This window comes from Biomphalaria glabrata, chromosome 4 (assembly GCF_947242115.1).
Source record: "Biomphalaria glabrata chromosome 4, xgBioGlab47.1, whole genome shotgun sequence".
NCBI classification, from domain to species: domain Eukaryota; kingdom Metazoa; phylum Mollusca; class Gastropoda; family Planorbidae; genus Biomphalaria; species Biomphalaria glabrata.
The window spans coordinates 9,902,640-9,923,762 of NC_074714.1; the positions used below are offsets into that span (position 1 = coordinate 9,902,640).

The 21,123-nt window shown below is 31.5% G+C and overlaps 2 protein-coding genes across 8 annotated transcripts; one reads left to right on the plus strand and one right to left on the minus strand.

Annotated features, from left to right (window-relative positions):
- Nucleotides 1-3,435: 3,435 nt before the first annotated feature.
- On the minus strand, nucleotides 3,436-10,648 carry LOC106056563 (peptidyl-prolyl cis-trans isomerase-like 1). 3 transcript variants are annotated; one of them, XM_013213372.2, is made up of 4 exons: nucleotides 10,601-10,648; nucleotides 4,777-4,931; nucleotides 4,338-4,406; nucleotides 3,436-3,734 (listed from the first exon to the last, which is right to left on the minus strand). In XM_013213372.2, the coding sequence occupies exons 2-4, from the start codon at nucleotides 4,928-4,930 to the stop codon at nucleotides 3,508-3,510; spliced, it is 450 nt and encodes a 149-aa protein (XP_013068826.1). In that variant the 5' UTR covers nucleotide 4,931; nucleotides 10,601-10,648; the 3' UTR covers nucleotides 3,436-3,507. The 3 variants fall into 3 exon arrangements, with proteins under 3 accessions (XP_013068826.1, XP_055881655.1, XP_013068825.1); XM_056025680.1 differs by lacking the exon at nucleotides 10,601-10,648 and adding an exon at nucleotides 8,882-8,975; XM_013213371.2 differs by lacking the exon at nucleotides 10,601-10,648 and adding an exon at nucleotides 6,646-6,836.
- LOC106056562 (phosducin-like protein) lies at nucleotides 7,128-20,978 on the plus strand. Of its 5 annotated transcripts, XM_056025678.1 has the most exons (9): nucleotides 7,128-7,294; nucleotides 10,933-11,002; nucleotides 13,749-13,958; nucleotides 14,922-15,047; nucleotides 15,238-15,365; nucleotides 15,479-15,581; nucleotides 15,790-15,903; nucleotides 17,545-17,669; nucleotides 18,215-20,978. In XM_056025678.1, the coding sequence occupies exons 3-9, from the start codon at nucleotides 13,773-13,775 to the stop codon at nucleotides 18,330-18,332; spliced, it is 900 nt and encodes a 299-aa protein (XP_055881653.1). In that variant the 5' UTR covers nucleotides 7,128-7,294; nucleotides 10,933-11,002; nucleotides 13,749-13,772; the 3' UTR covers nucleotides 18,333-20,978. The 5 variants fall into 5 exon arrangements, with proteins under 5 accessions (XP_055881653.1, XP_055881652.1, XP_013068822.2 ...); XM_056025677.1 differs by lacking the exon at nucleotides 10,933-11,002 and having other exon boundaries at nucleotides 7,128-7,324; XM_013213368.2 differs by lacking the exon at nucleotides 10,933-11,002 and having other exon boundaries at nucleotides 7,129-7,294.
- Nucleotides 20,979-21,123: the final 145 nt, after the last annotated feature.

Below are 21,123 nucleotides of genomic sequence, written 5' to 3' on the forward strand. Positions count from 1 at the left end.
TATAGCCAACTATGCTACACCCTTTACATCAGTTGACTCATGCAGAGCCAATGAAAATAATTCAAAATCTTTAATTGTTCACGCAATCTGACTGACATGTCATTTATTCTATCTGCCACAGTGTTCCTAGTTAACGCTATTTCTGTGAATGCTTTCACCTTTTCTAGACAAATTACTTCTGCAGCTTTAACGACGCACTCCTGCATAAAATCATATTCACTAAATGATTTGCTATGGCTTGTAATTAATGTCAAAATTTAGTTTAAATTGTTTACACTGCAGACTCACTCTCATTGTTCAGTTTAAAAAATACTATTTTTCGATTCAAGTAGCTTGTCATCTCTTATTTTCCAGCGTAACAGTTTAACATTATTTTGATAATATTTAGATGGCTAAGCGGGCCACATGCGAACGCCGTCTTTGACATGCCTGATCTAGATGAAACCAGTGTATTGAACAATGATGTGAAAAATATACCATAACATTTTCTCTTATATAAAACCAATTCACTGAACAATAAAGTAACAACATGTAAAAGTGTGTTGCCTTCAGAGATTTAAATAAATCTTGTTAATTTGATTCAAGCTGGTCTAAAGCTTACCTTTAATTTAAGAAACAAGATAGGTGATTAAATAAGTAAATTGATTTTAAAAAATTGTACATTTCAAATACAGTAGTTAGTGCTTGTTCATGTATGTACAATGTGTAGTTTTTACTGAAAAGCTCAGCAGAGGAATAGGAACAAACATACAGAGAGAAAGTTTTATGCCCCACACCACTTGTTCCCACATGCTGTTTTGGTTTTGTTCTAGATCAAGGGTGCGCAAATTAAGGACCGCGGGCCAGACACCTACAGAAATCAGTTGTGGCTAGTGATTACTCATATTAAAAAATGCAAATATATTATATATAAAAATCTATATAAATTATTGAAACCTATTATTCTTATCACTAATGATGAAGAGGCTAAAGAAACATTGTCTCTGTCATTCTAAAACGTTTAAAGTAAATGAAAATTATTCTTATTGGTAATATTCTCAAACATATTGTGTCAAAGACAAAATCTCAGGCCAGTATTTATTTAATGCTATGAAAAACTGTGTTAAAATTGTTGGGTTGGCTTGGAAGAAGATGACAAGTGTAACAACTGAGAAAAACTGTTTTTTTTTTATTTATTTTTTTTTAAGAACAATATCCCAACCATAAATTCTTAACAGGAAAGTTTGCACAAAGCTGCATAGAATATCTAACATTTTATTGACTGCAGAATCTCAGTGATCTAACTCATCAAAGCTAACAGGCAGCTCCAAGAAATACTGAATATTAGTGGGAAAAAATCCAATGTTCAGTAACACAATAGTATCCGCTGGGCGCTGTCCTAGCATGGGCAAGGAAATAGAGAAATGTAATTCAAGTTATTCATTTTTCAAGAATTCAAGTATTCTCAACGAGGAAAAATTGTTATGTTCCTTGAAGGACATTGGATGTGTTACTAATATTTCTAATGAAGCGTGGAAGACAAGACTTCATGTTTTTCATTAGGAGTATTGAAATGGGTTGAGCTTTCCCATTTCTCTAGGCAAGCAACTGAAAATAGGTTTGTCATTTTCCTTTGCTTAAAGGTAAAACTATTTCTAGTGGAAAGGTTGAAAAGTACAAGACTTATTTATGTTCCATAATAGCAAATTTTTAGATGCTAAGAACTTAGAACCAGTTTTCAACTTTTCAATACTCTTAGCTCACTATTTAATGTAGAGCTGATTCAGCCCCAGATGACATCCCTCCAAGCAAATTACGACTTAAAAGACCAGTTCCAGTCATTTCTTCCGCAGGAGTATTATTAGTGCCAGAAGTTGTATTTACACACTAAAAAAATTGTTGCTAAACTTTCACATTGTTTCGGCCAGTTTATTAGTGAACAAGCTTTTTTTAAAATTGAAAATAAACAAGTCTAAGAACAGATCGATGCTGACTAACTGTAATTTGAAAGCAGTCACAAGGATAACAACTAGTAAGCTAGGTCAACAGTTCCGGAACATTATGTTTGTATGTTTGTGGGGAAATGTGATGTAAAAAGACAATATATTTGTAAAATTAATTTGTAATTTCTCAAATTGGGAGTTAAAAAAAATGAAATGTAAATGTATAATACAGTATAAATGTGAATTAAAAGACATTATACACAATTAGCTAGCTTATTTTTCTAAGTTGTAAGTACATATTATATATATATATATATATATATGCACCCCCCTCCCATTTTGAATTTTTTAAAATGCTGTCCTTGATAGAAAAAGGTTGCCCACCCCTGTTCTAGATACATTTGCACGCCTAGAGAACAGAGACTTGTTCCGTTTTAAATTATTAAGTAGGCCAGCATCAAAATGACTTTGCTTTCACCTTATATTGAAGATTGGCAGATTCCTTAAAGATTTCCTGGCAATTTTGTAAAACATAGCTTTTGTAGAGCCAATCTTTCATAGCTATTAGCATGCTGAGAGCGCTCCAGTCCAATCTCTTGTGGACATGTGCGGGGAAGGGGGTTCCTGTGCTTCCTTTATGCAACAATCATAACTAGGCTCAAGCTGTGATTTAAACTTGAGCCCCCTTGATGGATAACCAAGTGGTTTATGCCAGATAGCCACACATTTTCTTTTTATCTTTTAGTTAAGTTCACCCAAAATGTTTCATTTCATGGTCTTTTTAAATAGTACTTCTATAAGATATCCACAGCACAGCAAACCTATTGTTTTGCTGCAAACATTTATTAAACAGAACATAGTGTACATTAAAAGCCTAATATTTGCCCATAACTTTTTTTTTTAAAGTCTATTTGCTTTTAGATTTTATTTTTTTTTACAAAACTTCCTTCAAAGGAAATCGAATAACAATTTCTAGCTGAGCACATACTGTTTTCAATAATACTGCTACGGTAGCTTTGAAAAAAAAAACAATAGATAAGTAATTATAATTAGATCTAATAAAAAATATGATACCCTGCACAATGAAGACCTTTAAGATAGACAATAGAAACTCTATAGATCTAGTTCTATAGGGCTAGCTATTTATAAAAAGGAAAAAGAAAGAAATGGATACAGTTTATGCAGGTTGAGATACTCAGAATTGTAAGAAACAAGAAAGGAAGGAGCTGGTTTAGATATTTAGTGGTGCACTAAAATTCCAAATGACTATAGATAGCTAAAGTTTATCAATTAAATTATAAATTTTACATGCTTGATTAATTATATTTCAAATATCTGGGTTTTAATTTTTAGAATCACTCTTCTTTTGGATGGTCAATGCTCAAAAATAGCCAATATTCCACTATAGATTAGGCTGATTTCACATTGTAGATATTTCTTATTGTTCTAATTTAATTAAGCCTTAAAAAACTAACATTGTTTACAATAATTTAATAATGAAAGAAACAAAAAGTTGAGGATAATTAATACATTTTAATGATTAAACTACAAAAACATATCAACAATGAATGATGGATGACAAAGATTATATTGTTGGTGAGATATATGCTTTGTGAATTTTAACAGGGTCTACAGGTTTATCTCCATCATCAGTTTCCACCATACCAATGCGCTGTATAACATTGATACCAGATGAAACTCGGCCAAATATTGTATGCTTTCCATCTAGCCATTGTGTTGGGGCGAGGGTAATAAAAAACTGGCTACCATTTGTATTCGGCCCGCTGTTAGCCATAGAAAGGATTCCAGCACCTAATCAAAAATCAAAGTTTGAAATTTAGAGAAATTCTTAATAAACTGGTAAGAAATTAGTCAAAGAAATACACTGAAATGTTGAACTGAAAGGTGTATAGACTGAGCACTTAACACTTTTTGCCCGTAAACAGTTGCCATAACTATCTATCAAACAATAATTAAAAATCTTTTTTTTTAATTCACAAAAGAAAAATGAATAAATAAACAAAGTCTTTCTCTTATTATAGAGAAAGATAGTCGTATGGAATGGCATTGTTTCAGGTCATGAATTGGTCTACAGAGTTAATTTACATTTAAATATCACATCAGATTTACTTGATCTAACATTAGCTATATTAGATCCATAGTTTTCAACTTTGATATCACTACTATCTGTCTCATATGGTTGTAAATCACTTATCCCAATCACTATTTGTATAGTTAAAATTTTAATGTTCCCATCATAATCATATTCAAACATTGCCCAAACTTTAGCCAAATATGTTCTAGTTTTTGTAGGCTAGCGAAACAAAAACCCAACAAAAACAAGAATTTTCACATCATTACAACATACTGCCGATACCAAATAATCACTTAAAAATAGCCTTCTGTTAAATTTACCTGTGTGTTTCAAGTCCTCATTTATCTCATCATCAAAATTTTTCCCATAAATAGATGCACCTCCTCTACCTGTGAATAATATGGATATATATTAATATTAACTTCTAAAATATGGTACTGCAAGATTGAATAATAAGGTATAAAAAGATCTTTTACAAACAAATAAAATTAACAAGCTGTCACGTTTGTTGTGTTGTTGATGGTATTTTTTGTCTCCCAAAGTAATCTGCAGGTATGAAAGTGCCAATTTAGTAATACACTGAAGAAACACAGTGTTGAAATTGATTTGACTAGAGTTTAAAAATAGAAGATCTTCAAACTCAAACAAATAAATGAATAATCCAAAAATTTACAACAAACATAAATCACTTGTATAAATCATTACTAAGGTAGCTATGACGTGCGTATATAGATCTAAGAGTAAAATTTTGTACTATACCAGTTCCAGTTGGATCTCCACCTTGAATCATAAAATCTTTAATAATTCTGTGGAATTTGATACCATTGTAATAGCCTCGTCTTGTTAATTCAGCAAAATTGCGACATGTATTAGGAGCATGCTTCCAATATAACTCTACAACAATGTTTCCCATTCTAGGAATAAAAGTAAAACAAAAAAGGTAAAAATGAAACTTAGACAAGAATCATGTATTTTTTTTCCCACTAATATGTGTTGTTGTTTTTAATCTTATGATGTCTAATCTTATTAAATAAATTACAGACGTTAAAGCAAAAGAAAAGATAATTGCATTCCTAAGATAGAAAATCTATGCAACTAGATTTAGTTATAGTACCATCGTCACCAGTGATCTTCAACCTTTTTTTGATCCCCTAGCCCCCCCCCCCCCCCCCCCAATTCTATTAAAGAAATGTGAAAAAGCAAATTTAAGTAAAATTGTCATAATTTTTTGAAAAGTCCTTTCATAGTTCCCATGAATTTTTAAACATTACTATCTTTAAATTTAATTTTAAATTGAGATTTATATTTAGTATAACTATTATTGTTGTTGAACTCACTAAAAAATTAACTTCAGCTAATGGGAACCATGTGCCTTATCAGTTTGAAAAAATTTCATATATGTGAGGCTTTAAATTAGCCGAAGCAAAGCAAATGTTTTAAGTCTATTTCTTTGCATTATATTCATTAAATTTTTTACAACAATAAATTCAGTTTCAACTTTTTATGTTGAGAGAAATACTAAAAATTACAATTACATTTTTTACCACAGTTTTAAAAGTACTACTTCTAGTATATATTCCTATTATTTCTATTTGTTTTATTTTCTCTCTCTTGCAATCAGTTTTAAGCTGGCGATATTTATATAGGTCTGTGAATCTGCTCTACAGCGCTATTAATTCAATTATTTCTATATGTTTTATTTTCTTTCTCTTCGAATATGTTTTAAGCTAGTGATATTAAAAATCAATTAGGTTATCTCCCATTGGAAATAAATATAGTCTTGATTCAGCGCTTAGACATCGCAAAATTCTGGCCAGTGGTTGCCAGGGCTGCCTAAAAATGTAAATACGCCAGCTAAATGCGAAAATTATCCTACTATATTCAACCGTAGTTTTACGTGTAGCATGGGTATCAATTATCACTGTAGTGTATCAGCTAAGTCTAGTAATTAGTAGTAATGTAAATGTTATTGTTAGAAATTGTATTGTTTATATATTATATAATTATAATACTATAATAATTATACTTCTTCACACTGTATCACGTATGAGGAGTGTATCAGTATGATGTCAGTGTCAATGAAGAGCATGAGTTAAATGAGTATGATTGTAATACTAATATTAATAGTATCACTGTATCAGTATTATTTAATTAAACTTTTTTACACTTTATTTAACTTAACTTGACTTAAGACATACATAGACTTTATTAACTTTAACAGTTTAACTTCACTTCATAAAATCGAAATTCAAATTGTCTTCAACTTGACTTACGACACTTGCTTGTTTTGTTTGTAAAATGTTTTACATGTTTCGGATGTTCCTTCAGAGTTGAAGATAATTACTTCCTAGTCCAAACCTCCCTCAGGACGACGGGGGATGGGAGCGGGCAGGGTTTGAACCCTGGACCATCGATAAATCTGAACGACAGTCCAGCGCGCAAACCGCACGACCTTAGTCGGCCTTAGTCTAAGAGTGTCTAAATCTAAAAGACTAAGTCTGGTCTTAGTACTCTTAGTCTGTCTTAGTGACTAGTCTTGTCACTGACTAGTGTGACAGTGTAGTACTAGATTCTAGACAATCTAGAATCTAGACCTGTCACCTAGTGAGTGTTGACTTCGACACTTACGTTGTTTCGATAGTAACGTTGGGTGGCTGCCATGACTTTTTTGGAATACCAGTATTTCCAGGTGTTGTTAAAGACATTTAATTTTGTAATTAATTAGTATCTCTAGATTCTAGATAGATATTTTTATCTGGATCTATCTAGATCTAGTCTCTAGAGATTCTACTAAGTTTGTTAGATCTAATTTTTTTTCATACACTGATTTACATGCTTTTTAATGCAGAAGAGCTTAGGGCATATTAAACTATCATAACGTAGGGCTAAGAGAAAAAAATGTTAGCAAAAGACTTAAACTAGACCAATCTTTAAAAGAAATCACATCTAGATCTAATCTAGATTTAGATCTATTTCTTCAACTGTTTATAAAATCTAGATCTATCTAGTTGATTAATGAGCGGTGTCTAGATGTCTAGTAACGTAAACTAATACCCTTTATTTTTTGTTTTTGCGAAATACGGAAGCACTTTGATGTATGAATAGTCAAGGCATCTTAATTTGTAAACAACCAACAAGAAATTGAGAGTCTCTAATAAGTCTTATCTAGACAATCTAGAGTAATCTAGATCTAGATTATGTAGATCTAGATTTGTCTATTCTAGAACCTAGACCTATTCTAGAATCTATATTTTAGATCTCTACTAAACTTAAACGGGTAATAGATTGATTAGATCTAGTTCAAATAGTTAGTAATTTTGGGTTAATTAATAAGTTTAGCTAAGAAAAAGACTAACTTGCTAGACTGCTAGACTTACTTGACTAAGCCCGGGCCTTAGACTAAGTCACTAAGGCTAAGGCTTAATAATAAGATCTAAGTCTAAGACTCTTCTTACTCTTACTTATTGACTTAGACTTAGTAAGACAGTCACAGTTTTTAGTTTACTTTAGTTTAGACTTAGATCTAGATCTAGTGACTTAGTCTTAGTTTTATGAGTTTAGTTTACTAGACTAGAGTCAGAGTGTCACTAGAGTCTAGAGTAGTAGAGTTAGTTAGTATCAGTCCCAGTTACTGTTAGTTGAGTTAGTGAGTTACTCAGAGTCTAGAGTTAAAGAGTCTAGAATAAGTCTTAGTCTTTCAAACTCTTTGGTATACCATCTAGTCTAGTCGTATTCTAGTGTATATAATATAAATAAGTATTAATTATATACTGGTATATGATTCATGATATTTTATTAAATCTTATATTATTCTAATTCTATTATATAAATGACTTTATCTACTACTAGATATTATATAAGTATTATTATTATCTAGATTCGAGATCAATGTCTAGAATCAAAGCAGCATATATATCTTACTCTTAGTCTCAGAATATCTCTCTTGAGTCTAATCCTAGTGTAGTCCTCTACTACAGTACACTGAGTACAGTCTTTTCTTATCTTATATAATACAGATGTTACTTCAAAAAAGAAGATGATTACGTCCTACGAGTCATGCATTTAGTCATGCATATTAACCAATGACTTAAATTCTGCCAAGTCACTGGTTTTCCTGGCTAGCTCAGGCAACCCATTCCATGCACTAATAGCACTAGGGAAGAAGGAGTATTTGTACTAATTTGTCCTAGCATATGGGACGAGGAATGTGCCTTTATCTTTGTGTCTTTCAGAGTATTTTATTAAATTTTGTTTTTTGTATTTGAAGATTATGGTTCAGTGTTTTGTATAATTGCTACTTTAATTTTGAGTCTTCTGTCCTGAAGGCTTTCTAAATTTAGTGATTTTACTAAAGGTGTTACTCTAGTCAAATGTGAATATTCGTTTGTTATGAATCTCACTCCTCTATTTTGTGTCTGATCTAGATCTAGACTCTAGGAGCATTCTAGTTCTAGACTAGATTTAATTAATCTAATGTAGACCTAGCATGACCTGTCACCTAAATATTTAGATCTTGTTTAGACCTAGAATGACCTGTCATTTAGATATCCAGTCTAGACTCTAGACCTAGATATAATATAATATATGTAGTCTAGATCTAGACTAGATTCTAGATCTATCTATAGTAACAGAGTTGTACTGTAGAGATGTTTCTGATGTTCCTTCAGATCTGAATACTATTAAATATCATATATATATATATAATGATGATATTTTATTGATATATTATATAGATCTAATAATATTTAATTTGATCTACATCCTATCCCAAAGTCCCTCGGAATGACAGGAACAGCAGCAGAGTTCAAACCCAGGACCATTGCATGACATCCTGAGTGTATATCATCTCTAGAAATGTACATACATGATTGTGATATAAATTGAGTTTGCAAGACGTCTGGCAAAAGGAGGCCTTGTCCTTCTTTTTGGGGGCATGTCCTTCATCCGGACTCATTTGCCTAAAGAGTGAAAATGTCCATTTTCAATTGTTTACTGCAGTGACATATATATAATATATTGAATTTAATACTTCATATCTTCTGGTTTAAATACAAACACTCCCTTAACAAAGAAGGATCAAAAGATGAAAGCTTCAAAGCCATATCATGTCCACAGTGTTGATATGTAAAATTTGTATATTTAATGAGTGGCATGATGGTTACATATGATACTAACCCATAATAGCTAGCAACAGTCAATTAACATTGCATGCTTGATGTTGTCATGTTTGTGTTTAATAATTAGAATTGGCATTTAAGATGCCAGCTAACATATGTGCTAGTCATAAATAAAGAGGAGATGTAAATTGTCAGATCAAAATGTTTTGGTGATGGGTGTACAGAAAATGAAGCTAAGTGTGTTGTTTGTAACTCATGCATGTTGATTACAAACAAGGGCAGCATTGATTTAGAATGTCATGTCACCAGCAACAAAACACTGAAACAGGATAAGAACATGTGTGCTTCTTCTGGAAAAGTCACAACATTTTGATAACCAAAAAAAGGCTCATACTGCTGAAGCAACTTTAGCTTCTCACACTGTCACAAATCATCAGTCATTTAAGTTGATGGGCTTTACTAATTGTCTAATATGGAAGATGTTTGAAGATTTGACAAAATGCTAAGAACATTGCATATTATATTCCAGAACAAAACGGAGTCAATTATTAACACTGTCCTTGGTCTTCACACTGTTGCAAAAATACTATAGGAGACACAAGGCCATTAGCTGCTTTGGAGTCACAAGTAGTCATGGTACAGACAAACTATTCCCATTAGTAGTTCAGTTCTTTGTTTGTAAAGACAAGATTGCTGGCTCTGGACATCACAGTAAATGAAACTTCTAAAACAATATTAACAAATTTTAAAGAAATTGTTAAGAAATACAGCTGTTCATCCAAGTGTATTGCTTTCCCACTTGACAGTGCCAATGTGAATTTCGGAGGTAACTAAAGGAAACAAGGAAAGAATGTGTTTTCACAGTTGAAAACTGTGCTTAAGAATCTGCTTGTTGACATTGGATGTCTAGCGCTCATTGTTCACAACTGTTTGCAACATGGTGAAGCTTTTTTCTATTTATACCATGTGCATGTATGCTCTGAAAATTTCTGTCAAGTTGAGGATATTTTTTATCAGCAGTTACTATACTACTGCAAAAATATTGTAGATCAGCTGCTGGTGTTGATCAAGAAATTTTTAGAACAATTTGTCAGAAGTTTATTTGTGCTTTTTGCATGCGCTGATTTCAGTGTTTCTTATAAAAATTGCAACCATTTAAGAGGAAAAAATGTCTGCTCTGGAGATCTGTAGTACCTTACATTTAACAAAGCGAATTCTGCAAAACAGGAAAAGTTAAAGTTTTCTTTCATTTAAAAGTGAAAGAACTTCTGAAAAAAACTATGAGAAGAAGGCTATGAAGGCTTCATCTTCTTTTTTGAAGTATCGTCTGTATTTTATAAGAAGAAGCTCCCTAGGAAGCATAGGGCAGCAACCATACCTCTCCACTGGAATCAGTTGTGAGCAGTAAGAAACTAGAACAGTGACAAAATAAGGCATTGAGGTTTATAAAAAATGAATATACTCACCTTTGTCTAAAGCAACACCATTAGTAAAATCTTGAAATTTAGACTCTTCAGCACAGAAGACTAAAAGGTAAAGTAACAATAATACATACAACACTAAACCATAATGTATAAATACAAAAAAACAACAACACAACCTATTGAAATATAGAAAGACACATAAATTAAGGTTTATTTCTTATTCCATATATGCCAGGACAAAGTTGTACAAGTGCGCTTTCTTGCCATTAGAGCATGGAACATGTTGCCTGAATCAGCCAGCAAAACTAATAACTTAGTAGAGTTTAAGTCTATAATTAACATGCTCAACTAGATTGACACATGAATATGCATAGGATGTAATTTTCTTCTTTGAAGGAACATCTGTAATTTATAAGACAAGATAAAAAGCCAGTAAAACAAAAGGCCAGTAGCAGTGCTGTTTTCTATTGATAGATCTAGGCAAGGTCTAATTCAGTGTTTCTCAGACTGTGTGCCGCGGCACACTAGTGTGCCACTGAAGATTTGCAGGTGTGCCGCGGGAGTTTTCAGAACGCCACACATGCAGCGTTACACAGGTCTGTCTACTATTAAATTTTTTATTTTACGTTGCAATGACATCCCCACTTTCAACGACCAGTAATAGTAGTGGAGCGCTCCATAATGATGGAAAGGGGTGTTAGCTCTTCAGGTTATGGAATTGTCCTCTATACATATATTATTATAATGACTCAAATGTAGGCCGCCTTAGCAGACATTCAGCAGTTCTTGAATTGGTAACGATAATAATAAGCGATGTGTTTCATTAAATTGGTTAGGTGTATGCTAATAATGACAAATTAAGCCTTATTCATTGTTATCCATGGAGAAATACGTTAGCAAGAATGAAACTGCGAAAGAGTTAAATGAAAAGCAAGGAACCAAATGAAAGTACAAAGAAGATTACATCGGATATGGTTTCATATCTTCTGGACCTGTAGATGCTCCATTGCCATTCTGTCTGATCTGCAATGCAACTCTGTCGAATAAGGCGCTTGTTCCAAGCAAATTGAAGAGACATTTGGAAACAAAACATCCAGCTATAAAAGCGCAACCGAAGAAATTCTTTGAAAACATCAGGGCTCAACAAAATAAACAAGCTACAAAACTTATGAACTACCATAAAGCTGCCAGAAAAGGGATTAATTCCAAGTTATAAGGTTGCTCAGTTATTAGCAAAACACAAGAAAGCACACACAGAGGCTGAATCAGTCATTGCACCAGTTTTAGCAATAGTTGTTGAAACTGTCGCAAAAAAATTTCCTTTGTCAAATGATACTATCTCGCGCAGAATTGAAGACTTATCCTCAAATTTACAAGATCAAATCTGCGAACACTTCGACGTGACTGACGATGAAGTGTCTCTGCTGTGGTCTCTTGAAGTTGATGAATCCACTGACGTTAGCGGCAAAGCCCAGCTGCTAGCTTTTATTCGGTTCATAAAGGATGAAAAATGTGTCAACGAATTCTTATTTTGAAAAGACTTACCAACTACGACCAAAGGCGAAGATATTTTCAAAGTGGTGAACGAAAACATTTAGCTATTCAAACTACAGTGGAAAAACTGTGTTAGCGTTTGCACCGATGGCTGTCCTTCCATGCAGGGCAATAGAAAGGGATTCGTCACTCTTGTGGGTCAAGAAAATCCAAATGTATTAGTTGTTCACTGCATGATCCACAGAGAAACTCTTGCTTTCAACTCTTTGCCGAAAGATTTGATGTCTGTTCTGGATCAAGTGATTGAAGTTGTAATCTTTATCAAATCTCGACCGCTTGCATCCCGACTTTTCTCTCAGCTCTGTGAAGCAATGGATTCAGACTACAAATGCCTCCTGTATCACAACAACCTTCGTTGGCTCTCCGTAAGAAAAGTGTTAAAGGGTGTCGTCCAACTGAAGGCTGAGCTGATTTCATTCTTGGAGGCTGAAAAAAAAAAAGACTTTGTATTTTCTATTCATGACGAGATCAGGTGGGATAAGGTGACATTTCTCTTTGATTTATTTGACAAATTAAATTCATTGAATTTAAGTCTTCAAGGACCATTGGAAACCCTCATCACTGCATCCTCAAAACTGAAGTCATTTGGTGAAAAATTGTCGCTGTGGCAAAGTAAGATCTCGGAAGGAGTCTTCGCTTCTGCTACTTACAATGAATGTGCTTCAAATAAAGAAATCACCCCCGAAATTCTGGACACTTTGACACACTTGCAGTCAGCATTGCAGCATTACTTTCCAACAGTTGGACGTAATGAGTATGGATGGGTCAGCTCTCCATTTGGAAACAATGAAGCTACAAATCTTACAATTGAAGAAGCAAAGCAGCTCATTGATTTAAAAAACGATGCAGTTCTTAAGTGGGGTTTTGCCGAGAAAAGCCTGGATGTGTTTTGGATTTCAATCAACAAGTTATATCCTGCAATCAGTTTAAAAGCAATCAAAATAATTCTTCCAATTGCATCTTCATGGTTTTGTGAGTTTGGATTTTCAGCACTGACTGAGATCAAGTCTAAGAAAAGAGAGAGACTTCTTACAATAGACGAAATTCGAGTTTGTCGACTCTGGAGCCTCGATTAGATCGCATTTGCTCTAAAAAAACAGGCACACCCATGTAATACTTAAAAATAGGTAAAATCTTTTATTCTTTTTATTATAAAACAACTGTTGCTCTTCGTGGTGTGCCAGGAAATTTTTGTAGTTTTTTTACTGTGCCGCCAGACAAAAAAGTTTGAGAAACACTGGTCTAATTCATCATTTTGTTATATTTAATATACCTGTAATTTATTTCTAAATCTAGATATAATTTATAAATTAATAATATTTTAAAACATTTTTTTGTATTTCAATTTGGAACATATATCTTTTACTTGATCTTGGCTCTCTTTCTTGAGTTATGGTTGCCTAACTGATCTGCTATCACCATGTTGGCATTCTATCTGTTTAATTAAAATACATAATATAATATTCAAGCTGAATTCTTATGCTTTTTTCCTCCCAAGATCATGCCACTAGCAACAACAATATAATTAAAATAGATTGAGATTTTAAAATCTTAGTTTACAAAGAAAAAAACAACAACATAATATTGTTTAGCTTATAAAAAAGTAAAATGAAGTTAACTATTTTCTTTTCTTTAGAATTAGTCTTTGGACAAAGTCATTATGTCACTAGGACTGGATGATAAACTTTTGGGCGAGAAAGTTCACTATTACTGCAGTAGTAGTGAAGAAGAAGATAATGACAGTGATGAAGAGAATGGGAGTGATCAGGAGAATGAAGAAGGTAAACCTTCTGCTAGATCTGCTGCAGGCTACCCTGAAACAGAATCATTTGGTCCTGCTACAAATGTGAGTACTAGTACTAGTAAACTGCTTTGAAAATGTGGAAACAATATTCAGTTTGGGTGCTGGTTAAATCATACTATTTCATTGATATAACTTAGCTAAATTTGAAGAAAAAACTTAGTTGGTTCTTAATGAATCACTCACTAGTTATTTTGAAGCTTTTGATCAGACATAAAAATGTTTATCAAGTAATGATATTCTCATATTATTATGTTAGCCTATGAATTATTTTAGAAGTCAATTAATTTATAGATTTGGTCACCAATGTGATTCATTATTTTCTCTCACTTGTCTGTTGATCTGAATAAGTCTTCTAAAGATAGACTGTATAATTTATTATTGCAATTGTCCCAACTTCTCCTTTGTATTTCAATTTTTTTTTAACTGATCTACTAGAACTTATTAGATTTTATAACATGGATGTACAAATAAGCTTATTAGCTTTAAAAATAAAAAAGTAAATCATTAAAAAGGCAGAAAAGGTTTTTGACAGACCATTTTATTAGTTGTATGTTCCTTGTAGAAATGTTTTCAAATTTGCATAAAGCTATCACCCGGTATGTACATTTTCTGTGGTTATTTGGTGTATTGCAATGTGAAGATAGCAGACTTCATGTATGTTGGTTGCTATTACTGTTGAGGATGATTTTGGTATTAAAGTTTAGTAATGATTCGAATTTCAAACTACACAATTTGTTTGGTGATTTTTTAAATATGTTTTGGTTATAATATAATTAAAAAATAGTATTGACAATCAAAACTGTAATTGTAATTGATATACTTTTTATAATTAAATATTACATTTTACTGACTTCAGTGTGATTTGTTTAATTGATCAAAATAAAAATTTTTATATCCTACAACAAATAGTATAGCATTATTTGCTTTTAGACTTACAGAGTAGTATTTGTTTTTCCATAATATTTATTTTTAGACATGACTTAAAGAAATGGTATATGTTTCTAGACTGGACCTAAAGGTGTAATTAAAGACTGGAGAGAGTATAAACGTTTAGAAACAGAAAAAAGAGAAGAACAGGAAAGAGAGAGATTGCAACTTGCCAAGAAATTAACACTGACCTGTCGCTCACATGTAAGTTTAAAAATTCTTATCTGCATATTTAATTTATACTGCTACCATCTTTACAACCCATCTACATATGTAACACTGAAATGTACAAATGTTATTGGTAGTCTTTTGATAAAAGATATTTATATATTGATCTCTTGATGTATTGAATATATTTTGGACTTGTTTTAAAATTGAGATGTTGATATTTCAGTTAAATGATGAGCAAGAAAAAAAAGAGGATGAAGAGTTCCTTGCAGATCTTGAAGGGATCGAAGATGAATTTTTTAAAGAATACCGGCTTAAAAAACTTGAAGAAATGCGGAAAGCTATGGCTAATCTGTAATTTCTTTTAATGTAAATTTGGTATAATTATTGCTTTGTATAGGAATAAAGTCTCTTATAAAGGTTATAATATCAAAGTTTATTGTTTCTAATATTCCATATATCTTCAGCCCCAAGTTTGGTAAATTGATTACACTTACAACTGACAATTTTATCGAAGAAGTCGACAATGAAAAAGCAAATGTTACAATTATTGTACACATCTATCAGGAGGTACTCAACATTTTTTCTTAGAATATATTCACTCTTCACTATATTCTTATATATATATATATATATATATATAATATATATATATTACAGAGTTTTGCCATTTTTAAGATAATAAATAGTATACTTATGAAAGAAAGTTAAGAATAGCCAAATAATTTGTTGGTAAAAGCTGGTAAACATCGCTATCAATTTTAACTAATTTCTTTAGCGTGTGCCAGCTTGTGAAGCTATGAATGGATGCCTAATGTGTTTAGCCAGTGAATATCCTTTGGTCAAGTTCTGCAAAATTTCTGCTTCAGAAGCCAACATGTCCTTTAAGTTTGTAGGTTCATTTTCTCTCATAAATCTTAGTTTTGGTTTAATGATATTGAAATTGTTAAACTTATTGTTATTTTTTGATAGTTAAAATTAATTACACTATTTTAAACAATCACAGAAGTATTTATTATAATTATGTTTATTGTAAAATATATTTGTAGATTTACTGATGTTTAAGTCTACGTCCATAAGGTTATATCCTCTAAGATCTCAAAATTGCTCAAATATATAAATGATACAGAATCTGTTTCATTGTTTTATTTTAGTGCAGACCTGCCTACCATTACGCAAAATGCGTATTCATTACGCAAAATCTCCCAAAAATGACCGTCAGTACGCAAATACGCATTTAACCCGTCGTGTTACGCATTTCGTATCCTTTTTTTTTTACTCTCTTGACTAGCTTACGAGCGGTCACGGAGGTCACGCTATGCCGTCCTGTTGGGGGGGGGGGGGGGAACAGAAAAGGTGGGGGAACACATTGTGTCCAGATCTATACGTTGATTGGTTCTTAAAAGCTATTAGATTTAGTCTAGAAATGAAGAACGCGAGTCAGGGAGTGGCAAGTTGGTACCGTCAGTTAGCTGATACACCAACGTGACCTTTTTTTTTTTGTAAGTTCATTAGTAGAAATTAATTATGTTGAATCCCTGATTCCCGTATTCATTTGTATAGAAAAAAATATCGAAGTGCTATCGATTCAAAACACATTGAGTGACATTGTAGATATCTAATCTAGAAAACTTGTTAAACAGGAATAGATCTAGCTAGACATTACGTTATGTCATAATTCTCTACATTACTCTACTATCTAGATTCTAGATCCAATTTAGTTGTAGTATGATTTAGATTGACTAGATCTAGATCGATAACATCTACTACCATCTAGACTAGATTCTTAGTCTTAGTATAGAATAGATCAAGGATGAAGGTAGGCCTACAAAAGTAACACGGCATCGGTAACACTCTTGAGCCCAGATCTAGAGTAGATTATATATTCATTATATAGATCCAGATCTAGTCTAGATATCATCTCTATTGTCATATTGATCTAGATTACTAGATTTAGATTGTAGATCTAATCATGACATCTAGGTCTAATATATAAATATATATATATGACAGAATAATGGATCGCGTAAGTGTTACGCATTCTGGTACCAAAATACGCATTTTGACCATCAGCGTTACGCATTTGGATTTTTTTTTGGTAGGCAGGTCTGTTAGTGGAAGAAAAGACACAAGTGCTTCTCTTGAACTTAAACATTTATTAAAATATAGTTTTAATTTATAAATTACTTGAGAATTTGTGTGTATTTGAAAAATGGCCTAATTTTAATTAACAGCATTAAAAAATTATTTCAGTGTTGTACATTTTTAAAACCATATTGAATTTTATAGACATCAAAAAAGTGTTTTTCAACATGGAGTACATGTACTCCTACTGGTAATCAATGCACTGGTTAGTAACATTAGTAATCGCAAAAATAATAGCAATAAAAAAAGAAAAACATTTATTTGTGTGAAAATAAAGAAAATGAATGGTGTGGATACTTGGGAATAAAAGCCTGAAAGAAGGTTCTTGATGCTTTTTTTTTAGAAAATTGTTTAACATGGATTTAGCTAAAAAAAATTTTTGTTATAGGCACAGAAAGGAGTTCCAGCACTTCTGGTCTATAAAAATAAAGAATTGCTTGGGAATTTCATAAACTTAAGAAATGTATTTGGTGATGACTTTTATGCCAATGACGTGGAGAATTTTCTTCAGGAGTAAGTAGATTTTAAAATGTGACACAATAATTGTCTTTCAAACTGTATTACAATCCTGTTACATTTTAGCTGATAAATTTTGTATAGAGCATTATTGCTGATGATTGCTCAACTACCAATGAAAAGGTCAACAACAAAAATTTTGAAATAGAAAAGAGTGTTTTCTTTGTAATAAATGTATATTGTAATTTATCTGTGAAAATTCTTTGCTTTCAAGTAGTTTCTTAAGATTAACAACCCACTAGATTAACTTATTGTTGTTGTTTTTTTTTAAACCACTCAATTAAAAATACTGAAATTAAGTGTAAAGAAAGATTTACAAATTAATATTTTTATTTTGATAGCCCCTACAAGACACTATAACAAGTATGAAAGTTCATGTCTATCCTTTTATATATTTCTGTGCAATAACTTGAATTGGTTACTCTTTATTCAGTCTTCTATCATGGTAAAGTAATTGATGAAGTATGAGTTTCTAAAAACTATTTTTACTGCATTAACATATTGGCTAATTTAAAAATATCTTTATCCTTTTTTTCCTAAAGATATGGATTTTTACCCACAGCAGACTCAGTCTGCATTGTTCGAGACAAAACATCAGGAGAGATTCGAGGAACTCTCCCAGAAGATAAAGACAGTGATAGTGACTTTGATCTGGACTAAATTGCTTTACAAGTGGAATAATTCTGAAGTTTTCAACTTAGACAAAGACATCACTTTAGGAATTTAACCAGTAACACAGTGTTTTGCCAGTAATGATTTTTTATGAAATAATACATATCTTCCTTTAGATGTTATTTTTGTTTTAAAAAGATAGGTGAATGATTTTTTTTTAATATTATGGTATCTACTTCTATCAGATCAACATTAACTAGTTCTGTGAGTAAAAAAAAAGAAGAAAATAACACATAGTAATAGACATTTGGAAATTAACTATGACGTTTCACATGGTAATTGACATTAACAACTGACAATTTTCTAGAATATGTAATAGACATTTTCAAATGAAGAGGCATGTAATACAAAGTAATAAAAAAATTTGTTAGTTTCTCCTTCTGTACTATGATCATTAATTGCTTCAGTAATCATAAAGATATATCATAGATGTATATATTTATTTATTTGTGGTCTGTGCACATATTGATAATTACATTTTCTGATATTAAAAGCACTTAAAAACAATTTATTTATTGATATGTTTGCCAAGACATGCTGTATGTAGAGGTTTTTAAATGATTTCTTTTATGATTGAAAAACAAGTTTTTAGGGGTTTTTTTTTTATATCCATTTTAAAGAGTTGCAAAATATAGTGGATTCTCATTTATAAATAAATATTGAATACACATAATTTCTCAATAATGTGTACTTTGAACTAATACTAACTCTTAATTCTATTAGACTTGAAAAAAAAATATGTTTTACTATAAGTTGTATAAAGTCCTTGTGAAAAAGAAATATTTTTTACTATAAGTTGTAGAAAGTGTCAATTTGTATGCTTAAAGCTTAATAATTTGTGTTAAAGACTTCTTTTCCTAAACAGTCTTGTCTTTTTTTTTCATGCCTTTTTTTTCATGATCAATCTTTACCCATTGACCTACAAACTGGTCTTTGAATCTGTCCATATTGTATAAATAACCTTAATTATTGTAAATCTGTAAGCAATGTTTGCTTTTTTTTGCATTTAATATATATCATGTTTCAGTTGTGGACATTTGACACTAATTTATTTCAACAGAACTTTTTATTTGGCCAAGTAAAAAAGTGAAAAAAATAATCTTGTAAGTTGTATGAAAGTCTATTTCTTTTTCTGAATGCCATTTTTTTGTGTTATGGAGCATTCTTTTTATTGTACAGCATGTAGATATGGGTAAGATTAAGTGATATCTGGCGTCTAGGAAGATATAAAAGAATAATTGTAGACTAGTTCAGTAGTAACCTGTAATAAACATTTTGCACCATTTTCCTCATTTATGAGATTGTGAAATTATAAAAAAAATAGTTTCCATTAATCAAGTATCATCAAGTATATTTTAAAACAAACAAAATATAAAAATACTTTTAAAAAATAGAGAGAGAGAGTGCTTATCTAAGGGGAAGAACTTCCCAATTATAACTATATATTTCAATAATGTAGAATTTATCTCCCTTTTTTATATCAAACAAAATAATTAATTACCAATAATTGTTTTGTTTTTTTAATTGATTGATGTTTTGTTAGGTACAATAAATAATTGTGTAGAATTATCTAAAGGGGAAACCCCACATATTTAGCCATATCACTTACTACTGAAAGATTAATTTCCCTTGATGGCATCAAACACAATAAATACCAGTAATTAATTGACTAATTGGTTAATTTTTTATTGATTCATGTTTTGTTAGGTAAAATAAATAATTGTGTTAAGTTTCAATTAGATCAGAGAATGGATGTAAGAGAAAATAATTTATTTAAAATTTTTACCCGACAGACAGACATAAGCTTTGTAATGATATGTACTGTATAGGTCATTGACCAACTAGTGTATGGAATAATTACTTTTTCTCTTCATGCAACTGTGCTCATTTTAATCATGCCAGCTTACTGCCATCATTTTCTTCCTTAATTTTTTTCTGAAATAAATCAAACAAAATGTATAACATCCCCTTTAAATAGCATTGTGAGATAATGTTTGATAATGAGGACGTACAATCCCTCAAATCTTTTTGGGGTCACATGAAAAGTGGGAGCCCCACTGTAATGTCCCACATAATAGTTTATGCTGCCCATCAGGATTTCATAAAAGATGATTCAGTCATAATATGATCTTCACATCTTCTCTGTGCCTTGCCAGATATTACAAAGATAGTAAGCTAGTCAAATGTTGGATCTGACATTTGTGACCTTGATGATGCCACAGTCTGGAAATGGGTTGTTTTAGAATTGGCTGATAAAATGTTTCAAAGTCTGATGTTTTTTAGTAGAACTGTGCTTTTTTATATGTTCTTTTCATAAAATGCATTGAAACTTTTTTTTGTGCTAATAGTCATTACTGTAGATCTGTTTGTGTCAAGACCTTGCTTATTACATTAAATATAATTTACTTGATGATTTCAGCTGACAAAATACTATGATAAGTAAAAAAAAAGGATTTAGGTTGGATCTATTTGAATGGCTTAACATAGTCAATAACTTAGGGCAAGCTGATACGAGCTTGTCTTTAAAGTATTTTTGAGAGGGTTTGGGGTACAAGGATCCTCTGCTATTTTCTTCTCCTTTAAGCACACACAAAGAAGAATTGTGCTTGGTGTACTCTCCTATATGACTTAGGTGCCCTACCAAGGGCAGCTGTGGAACAATCATTCATTGATATAATTACTATAGTATCTTAATCTTTGTGCAATGAAACATTATTGATAGCTTATATCTAGTCCTGAATCTTTCTATTTCAACTTGTTCTACAGTTGCTTTTATAGC

Bases quoted from the DNA above. Each gene is read 5' to 3' on its own strand.
- LOC106056562 (XM_056025677.1), top strand. From the start codon at position 13,773: ATGTCACTAGGACTGGATGATAAACTTTTGGGCGAGAAAGTTCACTAT. The intron at 13,959-14,921 runs GTGAGTACTAGT...ATATGTTTCTAG, and splicing joins CATTTGGTCCTGCTACAAAT to ACTGGACCTAAAGGTGTAAT. The intron at 15,048-15,237 runs GTAAGTTTAAAA...TTGATATTTCAG, and splicing joins CACTGACCTGTCGCTCACAT to TTAAATGATGAGCAAGAAAA.
- LOC106056563 (XM_056025680.1), bottom strand. From the start codon at position 8,961: ATGAAGGACATGCCCCCAAAAAGAAGGACAAGGCCTCCTTTTGCCAGA. The intron at 4,932-8,881 runs GTATGTACATTT...TTTTATTCCTAG, and splicing joins TCAATTTATATCACAATCAT to AATGGGAAACATTGTTGTAG. The intron at 4,407-4,776 runs GTATAGTACAAA...TATTATTCACAG, and splicing joins TGGAGATCCAACTGGAACTG to GTAGAGGAGGTGCATCTATT.